Source organism: Chinchilla lanigera, unplaced genomic scaffold (assembly GCF_000276665.1).
Source record: "Chinchilla lanigera isolate Chin_1 unplaced genomic scaffold, ChiLan1.0 scaffold00136, whole genome shotgun sequence".
Taxonomy (NCBI): Eukaryota; Metazoa; Chordata; class Mammalia; order Rodentia; family Chinchillidae; genus Chinchilla; species Chinchilla lanigera.
The window spans coordinates 3,250,088-3,267,668 of record NW_004955537.1 but is presented as its reverse complement, the minus strand read 5'-3'; the positions used below and the strand labels follow the sequence as shown (position 1 = coordinate 3,267,668).

Here is a 17,581-nt window from a genome sequence, read left to right as displayed (position 1 = left end):
GGAAAAAAATGTGTCAACAACAGGAAAATAACATGACAAGAGTAAGTCAATATATATCAGTTATAACCATCAATCTAGTGCTCTCAATTCACTAATCAAAAAGCAAAGACTGGCAGAATGGATCAAGAAGGAAGATCCCAACAATAGGCTGCATACAAGAAACACATTTAAGAGCTGGGGATATAGCTCAATGGCACAAGTGCCTGCCTGGCAAGTGCAAGGTCCTGAGTTCAATTCCTGGTACAAACTAAAGAAACACATTTAATTCAAAAAGAAATTCACAGACTGAAAGTCAAAGGATGGAAAACCATACACCATGTGACAGGAACCCAGAAAAAAGCAGGGGTAGCTATTTTCTTTGCAGACAAAGTGAATTTCAAGCCAAGACTGATTAAGAGATAGAAAGAAGGTCACACTACATACTTGTAAATGGAATGCTCCAAGAGGAAGAGATAACAATCATAAATATATATGCAACAAATACCAGTGCACCCAATTAAATAACACAAATATTAATGGGCATGAAAAACCAAATAAGCACTAATACAACTGTATTGGGGGATCTCAATACCCCCACTGTCACAAAAAGATGAACTAGGCAACAAAAAAAAACAACAACAAAAAACAATGAAATTTAAGAACTGAACTACTTTTGAACAAATGGACTTAGTACATATCTTCAGAGTGTTCCACCTCACAACATCAGAATACACATTCTTCTCAGCTGCACACAGGGCGTTCTCTAAAATAGCCTACATACTAGCTCAAAGAACACGCTTAAGTACATACAAAAGAATTGAAATTATCCTATGCATATTATCAGAGCATAGCGCAAAGGAAAGACACATAATAGAAAAGCTATGCTGCACTCCTGCAGAGTGACTGTGTTCAACTCTGCTAGAAGCTATCTTATCGGTATAGGCAAAAGCCATTATTACACACCTGAGAAAAGTAGTAAGCACACACAATATCTGCTCTCAGCAGCAGTGATAAATGAGACACAGACATGATGATGGTAGTGATTAGTCACTGTCCATAAGCTTCAAAAATGAGGTGAGGCCTGAACTAAACTGCCTCTGGAAAGCTGAAATCCTGTAAGGGTAGGAGCAGTCTTGTCCCTGCTAAGGAGTTGAAAATTCATCCCACTGGCAGTGGGAACTACATGAGGGATGAAGTAGAGAAAAGAGGTAAGATCCATATTTCACAAAGATCTCTATTTGCTCCAGTGGCAACACGGAGAACAGACAGGCGAGGGCTGTGCTAAGAGCCCAGGGATGCCATTTTAGCAGCCTGCACCATCTGCCTTCCTTCCAAGGGTGCTCAAAGTGATTCACCAGTTACTGAAAGGAACACCAGAATGCCCATGTACAAGTTAATTCTTAATTGCACTGGCACGGCCCCCCATGCCTCCTAGCTGAGCAAGACACATGAGATTCCACAGTATGAGGGGTGGTGGCACCACCACTCATTGGTTCCTTTCCTAACGTGTGCAGCTTACATGGTACAAAATGACACGAATGTGGCTAAGTTCATGAAAACTGGATATTCTAAAGCAGCATCATCACTATATTGCACCATGAGATAGTAAGAAACCATGAAATTTGCACCTCAAAAGTCTCCAGTTATCATCCAGCTATGACCTTAGACAATTTTCAGAACGTAAAGATACAGTGTATATTTTTCTTTTACAGAAATACTGGTATTCCCAGTTTGCTACCTTTCCTGGGATGGCAAATGTCTGTCAGAAGAATATCAGGAATCTACCCGATATTCTTTAAGCACACACATCCACCCTTCCAAGTCACAGGAGATGCTGCAACAAAGGCTAAGAATTAGCTACTTTTGAAAGAAGCTACATTGAGTGCATCTTGAAAAAAAGTTTTGTAAATGTTGACATTGACATTTTCTTTAGAAAAGTGAAAGTGTGATATAAAAGTTACCATAAACAAAGTTTTTGTGAGTGTAGAGGGGAGGAGGTGTTAAAGGGAAAGTAGGGCAATAGGAAAGAAAAAACAAGTTATATCATGTACAGGTACAAATTCTCCACGATGAATGCGATCATCATGTATCTCTAAAATGTAGCAATAAAATCTGATTGAATTGAAAAAAATAAAATAAAACAGAAGCTATCATATAGTATCTATGAAGTTCTCAAAGTATAGTCTGAGGACCCTAAGAGTCACCAAAGCCCTTTCAGGGGATCCACGAGTTTAACACTATTTTCACAATAATTCTAACATTATATGCCTTGTTCACACTCATTCTCTCATAAGGGTCCAGTAAATTTTCTGGAGGTTACATAACATGTGAAGACCTGGGATAATGTAATCGTTACTGCGAATGGAATATGTACTATGTATTCTTCTGATTTAAAACTTTCTCAGCAGTTGATCATTGTAATGTATTAAGTACATTTAATACATTATCAACAGACAAACCCACAAAGATGAAAGTTCTGAAGGTACTGAGTAATTTTTAAACTTTAAAGGACCCTTGAGGCCAAAAAGTCTGAAAACCACTGCTCTATACATTTAAAAAAACAGAATTTTCCAACCTGTTTGGGAGAGGGTATCTAACTCAGGACCTCACGCCTGGCAGGCAGGCACTGTACCACTGAGCTAAATCCCCAGCCCACAACCTGTTTAACATATTTAAAACAAAAGGTTTCAATGGTTTCTTAACCCATATTAAAAAACATAATCCTGCCACTTTTCAATTACCTTGGAAGAAAAACTGACATCTTCGAAAAAGGAAATTAAGTGACATAGAGACAATAAGACAAGGCAGTAGACGACATTTAATCAGAAAAACATGAGTTCAGGGAGGAGGAACTCCTGTCGGGCCAGGATGACTAGGGAGGAACCCAACAGAAAACAAATCTAAATTAAACTCCTATTACCATCTTTAAAAAAATCATCCAATGATGGAAGAAGGGAGGCAGACAACAAGGACAGGCCTGGAGAAGTTATGTTAGCATCCCGGGATCCGCGCATGCTAGAGTAACACCAATGACAAGAAAGCAGTTACACACACATGTCATTTCAAGGGATGGGAACGGCTGAATGGCCATATCTAAAACGTTAACATTTAAACACTATTTTTGTGTGTGTTTCTTGCAGTACTAAAGATTGAACCCAGGCAAACTCTATCACTAAGCTATATCCCCAGCCCATTTTATATTTAATTTTGAGACAGGGTCCTCCTAAATTCCCCAGATTGGCCTTGAACTTGGTTTTTTGGGTTTTTTTTTTTTGTTTTTTTTTTTTTTCATTTTTCTTCCGGTACCAGGAATCAAACTCAAGATTTTGTGCTTGCCAGGCAGGTGCTTTGCCGCTGAGCTAAATCCCCAGCCCCAGCCTTGAACTTGGGATTCAACTTGAACTCCAAGCTCCAGCCTTAAACACTATCGTAATTGGTATGATATTCCTATCAATTTTTCTTTATTGGTATCAGAAAAATTCCCTTATGCCAAACACTCTCAGATCAGCATCATCCATCATTTAAAATGCATAAACAAAACCACAAAGTTGGCAGTGGTTATCTTTAGGTGGTGAGAGTTAAGGCTAATAACTGCCTACCATAGGCTAGAAGCAAGAGACAACATATTAAACATGAGGACTATTAAAACTATTATTTTAGTCAGGTGTGGTGGCACGCGCCTGTAATCCCTGTTACTCAAAACCATGAGGCAGGAGGATGACAAGTTTGCGGCCATTTAGAGCAATTTACCCAGATCCTGGCTAAAAAAAACAAAAAAAACAAAAATTAGAGACGGCTGTGGGTATAGTTCAGTGTCAGAGTGCTTCTCTAGCGTATATAAGGTCATGGATTCAATTCCCAGCAATGTTATGTGCAAAAACTACCATTTTTTACTGTAAGAGGTCCTTTACATACCTAAAAACACAGGACTGGGCTTGTTTGTTTGTTTTTCAGTACTGGGGATTGAACCTGGGACCTTTGCATTGAACTGCATCCCCAAGACTTTTTTATTTTGAGGCAGGGTCTCACTAAGTCACTAAATTACCCAGGTTAGGCTTGAACTTGCAATCTGCCTGCCTTGGCCTTCCAGAGTGCTAGGATTACAGGTGTGCACCACCACATCTGGCAGGACCAGGCTTTTATATCTGTTCCCTCCAATCTTCAGAGCAACCTTGCAAGATATGAATTTTTATCCCCATTTTCCAAATTTGAAAGTCAAGAAGACCAAGAAGCAACTCCACAGTCTACTCAAGGTCACAGGGTAGAAGCTGGTGAAGACAAATGAAATCCTGGTCTACTGACTCTTTATATCCTAAGCAAGACACACAAACCTCTCATTGGCTGCGTCATCCCAACTGTATCCTTCCCTCCAGTCTCACCTTATTCTAATCTCTTCTCATAAATATGAGTATGACTCTCGTGTAGCAGGCACAGACTATGATTCAAACCTCAGAATTTCCCATGCCACGGAAACAAGACATGCACTCCTCTAGCACCGCCTCACAGTTATTCTCCTCAAAGGCAAAGCTGATAAAGTCTTTCCTACCTTCAAATCTTTCAGGGGCTCCTGATCACCTTCAGGATAAAGCTTCAACTCCACAATTCACAAAGCTTTTCTCAATCTCTTCTGCAGCACCACGCCCACATTATCCAAACACACTCTGCACTCCTGCTCCCAGCCTCCCCACTCAGGGTGGAGCTATATGTTCTTCTGTCTCTAGGCCCTGGCACACACAGTTTCATGTATGACGAGCCTTTAAAGCCACATCCTACCAGCTAGTAATTACTGGTTCTTCAAGCTCTAGAAAACTGTTACTTAAACTCCCAAAAGGACAAGATGCTCAGTCACAAACCTTGTTACAAGGTAGTTGGACCTCTGCAGATTCAACCAATCATAGATGAAAAACACTTTTTTAAGAAAGTGCATCTGGGGCCAGGCATGGTGGCACACGCCTGTAATCTCAGCACTCGGGAGGCTGAGGCAGGAGGATGATTGCGGGTTCAAGACCAGCCTGGACTACAAAGTGAGCTCAAGGCCAGCCTGAACTGCATAGCAAGACTCTGTCTCAAAAAGACAAAAAACAAACAAATAAAAAAAGTGCATCTGTACTGAATGTGTACTTTTTTTTCCTTGTCTTTATTCTTTAATTATAACAACAACATAACAACTATTTACATTGTATTAGGTAGTATAAATAATCCAGAGCTAACAAAGATAAAGGAAATCTTCAGCATTATATGCAAACTACACCATTTTATACAAAGAGCATGTGCATCCTTGAATTTTGGTATTCCTGGAGAGTCCTAGAACCAAGTCTGTGAGCATGTTGAGGTCTGACAGTATTGTAACTACTGGTTTACTTCCCTTTGGTCCTCTCAGACTATAGGCTTTCCGAAGCCAGGGACCTATCGTTTACACCTCCAATGCCATACTGTAGTTTAGCACGAGCTTGTGTCCAATAAATATGTGTGGAATAATTAGAGTACTAAATTTAGTAGGAGAGGTAGTTATGTACACAATAAGATACGAAAATTTTAAAAAGGCATGGCAGGAATGCAGTCCAAGGAAGAGAGAAGAAAAAAAAAAAAAAAACAGGAAAATCTGAGAGACCTCAGATATATTTCTGGGGCTTCCTTACCTGTTTTCTCAGAATTTCTTCAAACGCTACTACTGCTGCTACTCTGATATTCTGAATGTTTACTTTGAGCTAGGTACTGCGCAAAGCACTTTACCTCAACTAACTCATTTAATTTTTACAACAGCTTTATGTATGCTATAATCCCAGCATTCTGAGGCTAGAAGAACCTGAGCCTGGAGATGTAACTCAGTGGTACAGCACTTGCTTAACATGTGCCCTAGGATGGACCCACAACACCACACGCATTCGCGCGCACACACGCACACGACACTTTCAATGTCAGACAGTTAGTGGTATAGCCAAGATGTAAAGCCAGATCTTCTGTTTCCTGAACCAGAGCTCCAACCAGCCTTCTCTGCTTCTATTCTTTGTCAAAAGTGAAACCTCCCCAAAAAACAACTTCACTAGTCTCAATTCAACCATGTTCTTTATTTTATCCAATTGTGTAACACATTTCAAATTATTACAGACTTCTTGAGTATCTTGAATATAATTCAACTTTTTAAATTTTTGGATGCCTCAGGGCCATCTTGTGTTGATTACTGTAAAAACAGTAATACCTTCAGGAATGCCTGTGTTATACATGGAATGTATTGCCCTTGTATAATTGGCCTTGGCATTTATAAATGCTTGTAACAGTTTTAACTCTGAATTCACCCTTCCACCATACCTAGAGTTATTAATACTTGCTATTGTCAATATTTGTATCTGATATTGTTAAATCTCATTTGTGATCTCTAATTTTTTTTAAAGGAGGGCTATCTCTAATCTTTAATGGTCTGTGGCACCCACAGAAAATGTAGTAATCGTTATTGTTGTTCACCAGATCTTTCTGGTTCTTTGTTTGCTAGGCATATGCTAAGGGTGCAATTCCTTATCCTGCTTTAAACTTAGGTCTGGCCATGTGACATGCTTTGGTCAATGAAATGTAAATGAAAGAGACATATGCCACACTGGGACAGAAACTTTGAAAACTAGCACTCACTTGACCACCAGCTACCTTGGTCTCTGAGTGACTGAGGAGCAGAGTTCTCTGTGTACTCATGTGGGACATGTAGCATGAATAAGAAGTCAATTTCAGTCCTGCTAAAACATGGAAATCTTTAAGATTTTTGTTAGTGTAGTTTAATCCAAGCTATCCAGACCAATACACCAGATCCCTCAGTAAGGATTCTCTCTCATAAATAATTTTATTTACATACTTTATGACAAATATTTCATTTCCACATAAGATTTTTTTTGTATCCATCCTAGTTCAAAGCTGTTTCCAATATATTTGCCAAGTATCTACTACAGAAAAACACTGTGCTAGACGACAAAGACAATCATTCACATCTGGAGAAAGCTTCAGTCCTATGTTGTGAGTGGAAGCGCCATTAAGGCAATGAACGCAAAAAGACTATAAAGTTATACTGGTTTAAGACAGAGCTAGTCTACATGGGGAGAAAAGCACAGAAAAAGTTTCCTACAACAGCCCTAAGAATTACATATGGACAATTAAAGGGGGTCATTTAAGACAGAAAAGGCCAACATCAGCAAAGATATGAAGTACAAACAGCAAAGCACAAAGAGCAAGTAGTTCTCACAATCCAGAAAAATGTAGTAAAATCTGAAGGTATGGCCAATAACTATATTTGCACATACGCCCATGCCAGCTGGTCCACAGCTAGCTCAACATACAGGGAGCCACTGAAAGGCTTGGCAGAAGAAGTGACACACAGGAAGTAATGGCAGCACACCTGGCAAATAGGAGGAAAGAAAACAATGCTGCAGGGGAGGAGTGTTCTGGGTTAATTCACGGAAATTATAACAATGGCCCAAATCAGTGTGATGATACCAGGAATGGAAAGAAACGTGGAGGTAGGATCAACATGTCCTGCAACCAACTGAACACAGGAATTAAAAAGAAAGGTAAGAAAGAACTCGAGGTGCAGGTCTGTGGTGGCTAAGAACTATTCTTCCAAATAACTAGGGCTAATTAGAAAATGACAACGGCAAATAAAAGTACTACTGTGCTTCTTTCCTGATGGTTAGCTCTGTCTTCACTTGAAGGAAGGAGTATTACTCCATGCTGGGGCAAAGGCACCTCTGTTTGATGCCATCCACCTACCTTCTGTACAACCTCATCTCCCACTTTCTCCAGGAAGAACCTCCGGAACCAGCCAGGTGCATTTCAAGTTCCCCGTGCTACTTTACCAACCCCCTTTCGATCAGCTCATTTACCTTGTTCCAGACAGGCCTGAGCACTTTTGCTGTCCCAGCTCAAGCCTCAGCTCCCCTGTGAAGCCTTCCTCAAATACAGGAGTTTCTCCTTTGCTTGATTTCTCATAGTACTTACTGTCTTGGACTTCTAGAGACCACATCATTAGCTATCATTTTCATGTGTGCACTCTATGCGCTCAACTCTAGTATAGGGCCATCAGAACAAGTTCCATATCTTAAATGTCTCTGAGTTCCCTTCAGCAGCACATAATACGTACTCATTAGACACTTGAGAGAGCCAGGCACGGTGCTACACACCTGTCATCCCAGCACTCAGGAGGCTGAGGCAGGAGGATCACTGTAAGTTCAAGGATAGCCTGAGCTACATAGTTTGTTCAAAGCCAGCCTGAACTACATAGTGAGACCCTGTTTCAAAACAACAAAAATAGACACTTGATTAATCAAGGCAGTCTAGACACGTGCCTGTCTTGTTTCACAATCATTGTTTTATCAAACCATAGTTAGACATTTAGACTTAAGGAGAAATTCACCACTTAATACTTCAAACCATCCAAGAGCTATCAGTGCTTCAAGAGATTACTTGAAAATATCATTTGGTCACCAACTTTCATAGCAACTTTCAATTCTCTGACTGCTGACTGGAAGGCACATCAAATGGTTCAGTGATCATCATTCCAAAGTGATTCTGACTTAGAAACAACCTAAATTGTCACGAAGACTATTTTATTTTCAGCAACCTAATTAGTGTTTCTTTTAACCTTCATGTCCGACATTATAGAACAGAAAATTCAAAGTACAGGGCTGAGGGTGTAGCTCAGTGGTAGAGTGCTTGCCACATATGTGTGAGACCCTGGTTTTGACCCCATCACACACAGAAAAGTCTGCAAATATTTTTTACTTTCTAAGATAATAGCTGACTCCATTGGTCCTTCCCTCGGTTAATTACAATGATTCAATTTTAACATTTCACTCTCTCCTATGTGAGAAAAACAAAGAGCAGACTGAAAAATGGGCACCTTGTAAAAAAGGAATTCAACATATTCATTGGGCAGTCTCCTAATCAAAGGAGCTCTCTTCTCGAACATGTTTACTCTGGCAAACCACACCGCGGAGAAGACAATGAGAGAAAGTGCCAGAAGGAAAGGAAGAGTACTTTGCAATCATACTGACCCCAGTCCCCCTGAAGATCTGGCCCCTGGCAGAGATGCAGGCAACGACAACCGATACCCTCGCGAGGCGGACTCCTACACTTGTCCGTCTTCCCACAGCAAGGCCGGAATGACTACGTCCTTACCCTGAGCCAAGGGTCGCCGCGCCGCGGGGTCCCGCAGGCGGGCAACCCGGACCGCTCGGCGCGCGCCCGGCCGGCCTTTCCCCCAGGCCTAGTAGCGCCCCCCCAGCGAGGTCGTCCAGAAGCCGGGCTCCCAGCCCAAGCGACCCCTGGGCCGCGCCGCCGGGTCCTTCCCAGCTCAAGGGCGCGGGATCAGAGCCGTCCAACCCCAGCCCTGGCGGGGGGTGGAGAACGAGGCGACACCCCTCCTCCACGACCCTCGTCGCGCCCGCAAGTGCGCAGGACGGGTTCTTACCGCAGCCGAGAGGCGGGCCGGGGGGAGGCGGCGCCCGGCCCTACGCGGGGCGAGGAGGCGCAGGCCACGGCGCAGGTGGCGGCGACAGCCGCGGGGAATCCCGGCGGGCGCCCACGAAGCGCTGGGCTGTATGGGCGCCGCCATAGTGGGGACGCAGCAGCGGGCGGAGCGCGCGACCGCGGCCCGGGACCGCGGGACCACCAATCCGGCTCCCCGCCGCCGAGCCCTCGCTGGGGGTCGGGCATCCGCAACCAATAGGCGTGCAGGGGCCGGACGGGCCGCTGCGGCGACCAATGCGAGGCTGCGCCGCAGGCAGGGCGGGCACGGGGCGGGGACAGGCCCGGACGGCCCAATAGGGGCACCCCGAGGTTTCGGCCGGCCCTCCCGACCCGCGTGGGGACCCGGTGGCCGAGGATGCGCGGCGAGAGGCGCAGCATAGCCAGCTCTGGTCCCCTCCGCCTAGCAAGCTTCCGCCGACTCCACGGCCTAGAGGGCTCTCCACCCTCTCCGAGGACCAGCCCCTCGAGAGCCTGTCGAGATTTGGGGCGCAGAGTGTAGGTTGGCCACCGTGATTCCACGCCGACGAACGCCTAGTCCAGTCCTCAGATCGGGAGCGCCAACCAGGCCGCTCGCTCAGGCCCCAGGCTCCGGATTTTAAGGCGTCTGCGTGGTCCCGCGGGGTGAGAGGGCGCGGGGTCCAGTCTGCTGTCATCAGCCACCAACTTAGAACCTCCGCGGTCACCCTGCGCAAGTATACTTCTTGCAGCCCTGGAGGTCTCTACTCCCGTCAGTCCAGCAGCCGAGTCCTGGGCACCTGGGACACAATTTAAGGCTGGATTTCTGAGAATGGGGAAGAACTTTGAACTGTCACCCTTGGATACCAACCCAAAGACCTCACCCTACTAGACAAAGGCTGTTTGCCTTGGCAAAAAGTGTTCTTGGGAAACCTGCGTAAGGCAAGGGCCAGAGGGGAAAGGGGGACGTGGCCTTTGCTTGGGGTGGCATGAACATGACTGCACTGGCCACGGGAAGGGGAACCGCAGTCCAAGGCTGGGCGTTTGACTCAGTGGTACGGCCGGCTTGTAGCGCGCTTCGGTCCTGTGCCGTCCCGACAGCGTTTTGAGTCAGAAAGCCCCATCACCCCTATGAGCTTGGATTTCCTAAAGGACATTATGCTGACACAAATTAAAACTGCAGTGTTTTTAGAAAAATGATTACGTTTTAAAATACGTTCTCTGATGGGCATAGCGGCACACGCCTGTAATCCCAGCCCTCGGGGGGGCTGAGGCAGGATAGCAGTTCAAGGCCAGGCTGAATTAGAGAGCAAGACACTGAAAAAATAAAATGCCTCTGCTAGGATTAGATCAGGCAGCCAGCCCTGCAGGTTCTAAAACAAAGCTGGGAGCAGTGACGCCAATGGGGAAATCTGGGACCCAAGTTTCTCTATTCCCAGGGCCCAGTCACACCAGTAAGTCCTAGCTTTGCCCAGCCTCCCCTGGGAGTCCCCACATGAAGCGCAAAAGGGTCAACCTTCTTTCCTTGGCCCGGGTAGGGAATTAGTTTAGAAAAGCATCCTTGAAACCTTTTGCTTCTCCATTCCCCCAGTTTGTACCAAGTAGCAGCCACCCCCCAAACCCCAGGGTTGCAAAGTACTGGGTAGCTGAGCTGACCCTAGCATCACTGGCATCTGGCTGCCTAGGGCCAGCTGGGGGAGCTCTGCTGTGCCCTAAACCCGCAGTCATTGCCCTTCTCTATCCCAAGGCTCCCCTACACTTGACAAGTTAGTCCTCAGGGACCGAACCAGCAGGTTTCTTGCTAACTACAGGCAGCTCAGAAAGCATCTTCAGGACTTCATAGGGGAAAAGTCAGGACAAGCCCCTTCGTCTTCAAGCTCATAACAAACATTCCCTTTCCTTTAAATTAGTTCCACAATGTGTGTGGAACACAGAAGCTGCAACAGACATAACTCAGCTCGGTAAAGATGTATCAAATGGGGTGGAAGTGAGAGATTAATGTTGAGATGACTCAGTGGTTTGGTCCTTCCCATTACCTTCTCTTGGCCAGCTATAAAGCAGGGGAAGCAAAGAGGTGCTCCTAGCCAGTAGGGCTACTCTCATGGCTCACACTTCGTCTGTTACAGAGCCTGACAAGAAAGGTCCAATCTCTTTGGAACAGCTTTCCAGATCCTGCCTCACTGGTTCTTAAAATACATAGCCCTGCTCCAGAGCCTGACTCTGGATACACCCCAGCCTGACCCGGGGCCACTTGGGCTCCTTGGGGCAGACACAACCAATCCTCTGCTCAACACACTTTATTGCTAAGGACAAGGTGATGCACCAGTTTTCAAAATAATTTGGTTTATAGCGTTCATACGTAACAAAAAAAGGGGAAGTATTATAAATCTGATTCTTGTATACATAGGGGATAAGTGTGACCCCTCCAGTCCTGGGCCCAGGCAAACAAATTCATGAGGAGCAAAACCTGTTTAACCCCCTCAGTATTGCCCCCTTTTCCCACCCTCCACCCTCAAATCAGGCCCCTCCCACCCCCCCCAGACAAAGGGCATACCTATAATTGCCCTCGGCCTCCAGTGGCCCCAGTTCATCCTAACCCTCCCAGCCCTTGCATGATTGCAATTTTCTGTGGACAGATTCACCCACCAGGCTCTGCCTGCTTCCATTATTAGAGTCCTCCCTTGAGGGTACTCCCCACCCACACCCTCTAATACTGTGCCACAGAAGCTCTGTCCCCTAGAGTGTTGTGGGCACACAGCCATGTTACCCCTATGTTCTCCTTCAAAGGAGGACAGAGGTGGCATCAACTCTGTAGCATCTCAATACTGCAGCTTTGCCAGCATTCTCTTGGGGCCATTCCAGGCCTAGACAGATGTCGCATCCACCTCCAGCCAACTCCCAGGGGCCTTTACTCAGCTTAGCTGAGAACAGAATTTCACATTTTGTTTGCCCTGAATAGGCAAGGAAGAAAGTAAAGGCCAGGGGCTTGCAGAAGCTGGTCCAGACCAAACACACACACACACACACACACACACACACACACACACGCCCGCACACACATAAATACAAAAGGAATTGAGGAAAGTACCAGCACCTCTGCCTAGAGGGTACAGGTGATTGACTGGTAGGAAACTAAGTCCTAGGCCAGGAACAGGGCAACCTGCCCAACTGGCACAGTTGACCCCTTTTGGGACTTGGGTCAGTGCAGCCACAGCATTCCAGTGCTCAGCCCCTCAGCTGGGAGATCAGCAGCTGCCGCCACATGTCCCAAAATGGCTTGTCTTTTCACTAGGGCAGAATGCGAAGAGGGTCAGGTAAGGAGGTGATGGGGTCGGTGATTTCATTCCTTTTCGTTTTACAACTTCACTTTTAGAGACTTCAGAGTTCCGTGTGTCTGCTGTGCTGTGGAACACCAGAGCGCGCTCGCCACCGTGGCTGGGCACCTGCTGGACCCTGGAAGCACCTACTCCATGATGGCCCGGTACAGTGCAGGCTCAATGTAATCTTCCCGGTATCTAGAGTTGATGACCCTCTGCCGTTTCTTTTCTTGCTTAACCTCTTTCTCCGTGAAAATCTCATTGAAGCGCATGTCTGACGCCACCGACTGCAGAAGAATAGGCAAGCCAAATCGTCACTTTATAGCCAACTCTCCTAAGGGGGAAAAAAGTGACAAACCCTGCTATGTTCCCTCCTGCTCCTGGGAGCCAATGGCACACAGAAAAGATACTCACCAGTCTAGACTTGACTCTCTTGGGAAGCTCTTCATCCAACGTATATACATCATCTCTCTTAACCACAAGCTGTGAGCCATCCTCAAACTCCACCTGCCAACAACAGAAAGGCCTTTTGGCTAGGTACCTTTGAGCTTCCCTTGCCCACCCCATGAGAATGGCAGTTTCCTGCAGCCAAAGGACATTACAGCACTGAAGTAAGGACTGCCGGGTCTGAAACTGCACTAGCGAACTAGACATGGGACAGAGCTAGCTCTAAAAAGGTTGTTACCAACCCACAGTAGTTCTCTCAAGAGCCAAGACTCACCTGTCAAGAGGAAATACTGAGTTAATCAAATACCCTGTACCCCTAGCAGGAACCCTTGGCTACCTGGTACATCTGGATGGGGTGGGAAGCCACAAATTTAGCTCCATAGACTTGGCCATCTGTCCATCTCACTTGGACCACTTCTCCTTCAGCAGGAGGACCCAACTGGAGACAGTCCTGGCTCTGAAGAAAGAAAAAAGGGCAATGACAGGAAGGCCCACTTGAGCACAATGGTAACTGACATCTACTCAGGGAAAAATGAGCCACTATAGATTACACTCCTGCTCTGACACTCCAGTAGGCTGCTTACTCTGGGCTGACAGATGCAATAAAGACCTAGAAAGTTAAAGTCCGCCCATATCTCTTATCCTGCTTCTAGCAACAAAAGAAACAGGTGTAATGAATTTAGCAAACAGTAATAAGCATAAAAGGGGGCCAGGAGTATAGCTCAGTGGTACAAGCACCTGCCTGGCAGGTGCAAGGTCCTGAGTTCAATTCCGGGTACCCACAAAAAAGAGAGAAAATAATAATAATAATAATAATAATAATAATAATAAAGCATAGGAAGCAGGTGCCAAAATCAATAATCCTCACACCCACTCATCTGTTTTCCAGGGCTGTTCCATGAAGAAATGCTAGAAGTACACTCAGAATTTAAGAAAGGTGTTTTTAAAATATAAGCAAGGTGTAATAAGAAAGGCAGGGTTACCTACCATGGGTCTTGGCACAATACATCTGTACCTTTATTCCTTCTAGAAAAGGCTACTTTAAGATGAATGTTCAACTATATCCCAGCTAAAGTCTTGGTACACAGTTACAATGGTTGAATGAAAGGACAGACCGGAAGAGAAGGCCTAACAAGGATACATTACAGAAATGGGGCAGTACGTCTGAAACGCTGTGGATGTCCAAAACTCTCTACAAACACCACAATACATGAAAAATTAGAAAAGGGTCTGTGTCCTGTCTTGCCAGTTCATTTTCTGAGGAAAAGCAGCTCTATACTATATTGCTAATTCATTTATGAGCAAGTAATCAAAAACTGAAGTAGAAATTTTAACTAACCAAACATGATCTTGATAAGTCACTTAAGTTCACTGCAATTCTGTTTCGCCTCCCACAAAAGCAGTTCTCAAAGTGTGGTCCATAAACCTCTGAGGTTTCTGAGACATCTGCAGGAAATGTGTGGTCGTGGCCGATTTCCTAACATTAAGACACTAGCCTTTCTCACCACATTAGCACTGGCAGTGATGACACAAAATCTGTCAATTACTAGTCATGTGCACAGTCTGGTCAGCAGGATCAAGCTCTACCAGCCGTTCTTGCATTCTTCACCACTGTGCACACAGAATTTAAGGAGGAAAGAAAAAGGACAGGTTTCATATGAAAATATCCCTTGATGAAGCAGTAACAGTTTTGTTACACATCAAGGCTTGAATGCTTGTGTAATTACAGTACTCAGGACATTGGGCTGTGTGTGGTGGTACAATGGCTATCTGGGAGGCATTTGGGCTGGAGTGTGGCTTCTGTTGCCTAGCATGCACAAGGTCCTGGCTTTGATACCCTGCACTACAAAAGCAAGAATGAAAATAGGGAGGAAGAAAGGAAAAGAAACCCACTTAGGTAATCATGTGAGTTGTGAACTGCACTAGCTGCTATTCCTCATGGACTGACAAACTTGTTATTGAGATTTGGGCATTTGGCAGGCATCTTCCTGAAAGTGAATGAAGTGAGTCTGTCGCTTTGAGGAAAACAACAGATAACAGGGCTGGGGATATAGCTCAGTGGCACAGTGCCTGCCTGGCAAGTGTGAGGTTGTGAGTTCAATTCCCAGTACCGCAAAAAACAAAACAAAACACATAATATCTATTGCTAACAAAATTCAAGCTTTCAGGCAAAAATCAGAATTTCAGGAAAATGGCATCATCACTGTGAGCTTAAGTTTCCCTGAATTTAGACTTTTTTGAGATGAGTGACACTAATGAATGTGACTTTTTGATGTTTACATAAAATTTAACAACATTTGGAAAATCTCCATAGCACAGTGCATCAATAACTTACAAATGATCACTGAATGATTTTAAAGAATCTGGCATGGCCAAGCATGGTGGTACATGCCTGTAATCCCGGCACTCAGGAGGCTGAGGCAGGAGGATCACTGAAAGTTCAAGAGCAGCTGGGGCTACAAAGTGAGCTCAAGGCCAGCCTGAGCTACACAGCGAGACCTTGTCTCAAAAAAAAAAAAAAAAAAATCAGGCATGGGTAAAAGAGCCAATCTAAGTGTAAGACAGACCAACATATTTTAGTTTAATAGAATATGAAAAGTTCACTGACCTACTATCAGGTTCCACACTGCATCTAACTTAAAAACTGTCAGCAGCTGGGCACAGGCCCTACATATATAATCCTAGCTACTCAGGATGCTAAAGCAGGAGAACTGAGAAATTCAGGACCAGCCTGGGAAACATGGTGAGGCCTTGTCTCAAAATTTTTGGAAAAGGGGTGAGGATGTAGCTCAGCGGTAGAGGACTTACCTATCGTGCAAGGTCCTAGCTTCCATCCCTAGTACCACAAATACATAAATAAAAAAACAAAACAAAAACAAAACAAAATAAAATCCTGCCACTAGTTGAGTTCTGGTAGAGTATCAGAGAAGAATAATTATGTATCTGAAAGGATATTACCAAAATGCTCCTCCCCTTTCCAAATACATAGCTGTGTAAGGCTGAATTTTCTTCCTGTACTTTAACCAAAACAGCATATCAAAGAAGTGACATAGAAGCTGGGGCATGGTACCACACACCTGTTATCCCAGCACTCGGGAGGCTGAGGAAGGATTGCTGTGAGTTTGGGAGGCTGAGGAAGGACTGCTGTGAGTTCGAGGTCAGCCTGGGCTACATAGTGAGTTCAACACCAGCCTAAACTGCACTATGAAACCCTGTCTCAAAAAAAAAAAAGAAAAAAGTGACAGATGTGCAAAATTGAGAAAAATGGCTGCTTTCTCACTCATTTTTATATTAGAAAAGCTATTTTTATTAAATTAATCATTTTAAACTTCTAATAGAATAAGTATTGATAGACACAACTCATAAAAACAGACTCTGGAGTCCTCAGTAACTTTTTCTTTTTTGAGACAAAGACTCAGCCTCAAACTTGAAATTCTCCTGCCTCAGTCTCCCCAAGTAAAAAAGGGGAGACTTCCTTTAGAAAAGGAAGTCCTGGGTCACTATTCTTTTTTTTTTAGAAATAATACCCATCTGATGGAGACCACTATGAAGCAGCCTTGAGCAGGACTTGAATTAACCAGTGGGCTTTTCATGTTTATTTGTGAATCTGTCCAAGGCCTAGCTCCTTGTCTGGAGATGGGCGGTAGGCTCATAGTAAGTGTACCTCTGTAAGTCACGGAATGCTACTGAGGCCTGTAATGGTGGATGAAGCCTCAAGGGACAAGACAAGATCACAGCCAAGGACACCTGGATCCAACCTCAACTAGATAAATACTGTAGCCTCAGGCATGTCACTTGTAAGCAGATTAACCTAATACCTTACCTGGAAAACTCCATGAGTGTTTCTACTCTTCTTGAGTACTCCCTTCCCTTCTTCTGATAACAAAATAAATACAAGCCACCCAGGGAAGCCTCAAGAGAACCTTGAATTCTGTGAGAAGGTTTTGATCCTCCTGGAGTCCTGAAATCATTCCATTTGCTCTTTTAGCCTTTGCTGTACACTTGTCTGGGAAATTGCAGATGTGATCAGTCCGCAGTAACTAAGGGATATTATTAACCCGACACCCATCCACTTCTAGGAGCTGGTGTAAGAAAAAGAGACCCTTGACATAAAACACTAGCACAGTACCCGGCATACTGTCAGAACTTAATAAATCCTAGCTGTACTACTGCTGTGAACACCAGTATCTTTAAGATGACGTAAGTCTACCTTGAACTAATCAACATGCTTTAATAGTTAAGCTGTGGTATAAACAGCGGAAATATCCAATTTACTAAGGGAAGAAATGGCTGACCTCTTCTACCTTGGTGCTTAGTCTAGCACATGAAACAAAGGGGCAGCAGCAGGAGAAACCTGAGCTCAGTCCCAGGGAGTG

General features: G+C 44.6%; 2 protein-coding genes across 7 annotated transcripts in view; both read right to left on the bottom strand.

The window, feature by feature from the left end:
• St3gal3 (ST3 beta-galactoside alpha-2,3-sialyltransferase 3) overlaps positions 1 to 9,593 on the bottom strand; it is a 200,667-nt gene extending 191,074 nt beyond the window's left edge. The window contains exon 1 of one of the 2 annotated variants that reach the window (XM_005410679.2): positions 9,428 to 9,593. The gene's annotated coding sequence lies outside the window, so the exon portion shown is untranslated. The remainder of the gene's footprint in view (positions 1 to 9,427) is intronic. The other variant, XM_005410678.2, reaches the window with a different exon arrangement.
• Positions 9,594 to 11,723: 2,130 nt separating this feature from the next.
• The window catches only part of Kdm4a (lysine (K)-specific demethylase 4A), a 56,552-nt gene continuing 50,694 nt past the window's right edge, over positions 11,724 to 17,581 (bottom strand). For all 5 annotated transcript variants that reach the window (XM_005410671.2, XM_013507751.1, XM_005410672.2 and 2 more), the window contains exons 20-22: positions 13,543 to 13,662; positions 13,173 to 13,265; positions 11,724 to 13,045 (exon numbers count right to left, since the gene is read on the bottom strand). In XM_005410671.2, coding sequence (XP_005410728.1) covers positions 12,905 to 13,045; positions 13,173 to 13,265; positions 13,543 to 13,662 — 354 coding nt within the window. In that variant the 3' untranslated portion in view covers positions 11,724 to 12,904. The remainder of the gene's footprint in view (positions 13,046 to 13,172; positions 13,266 to 13,542; positions 13,663 to 17,581) is intronic.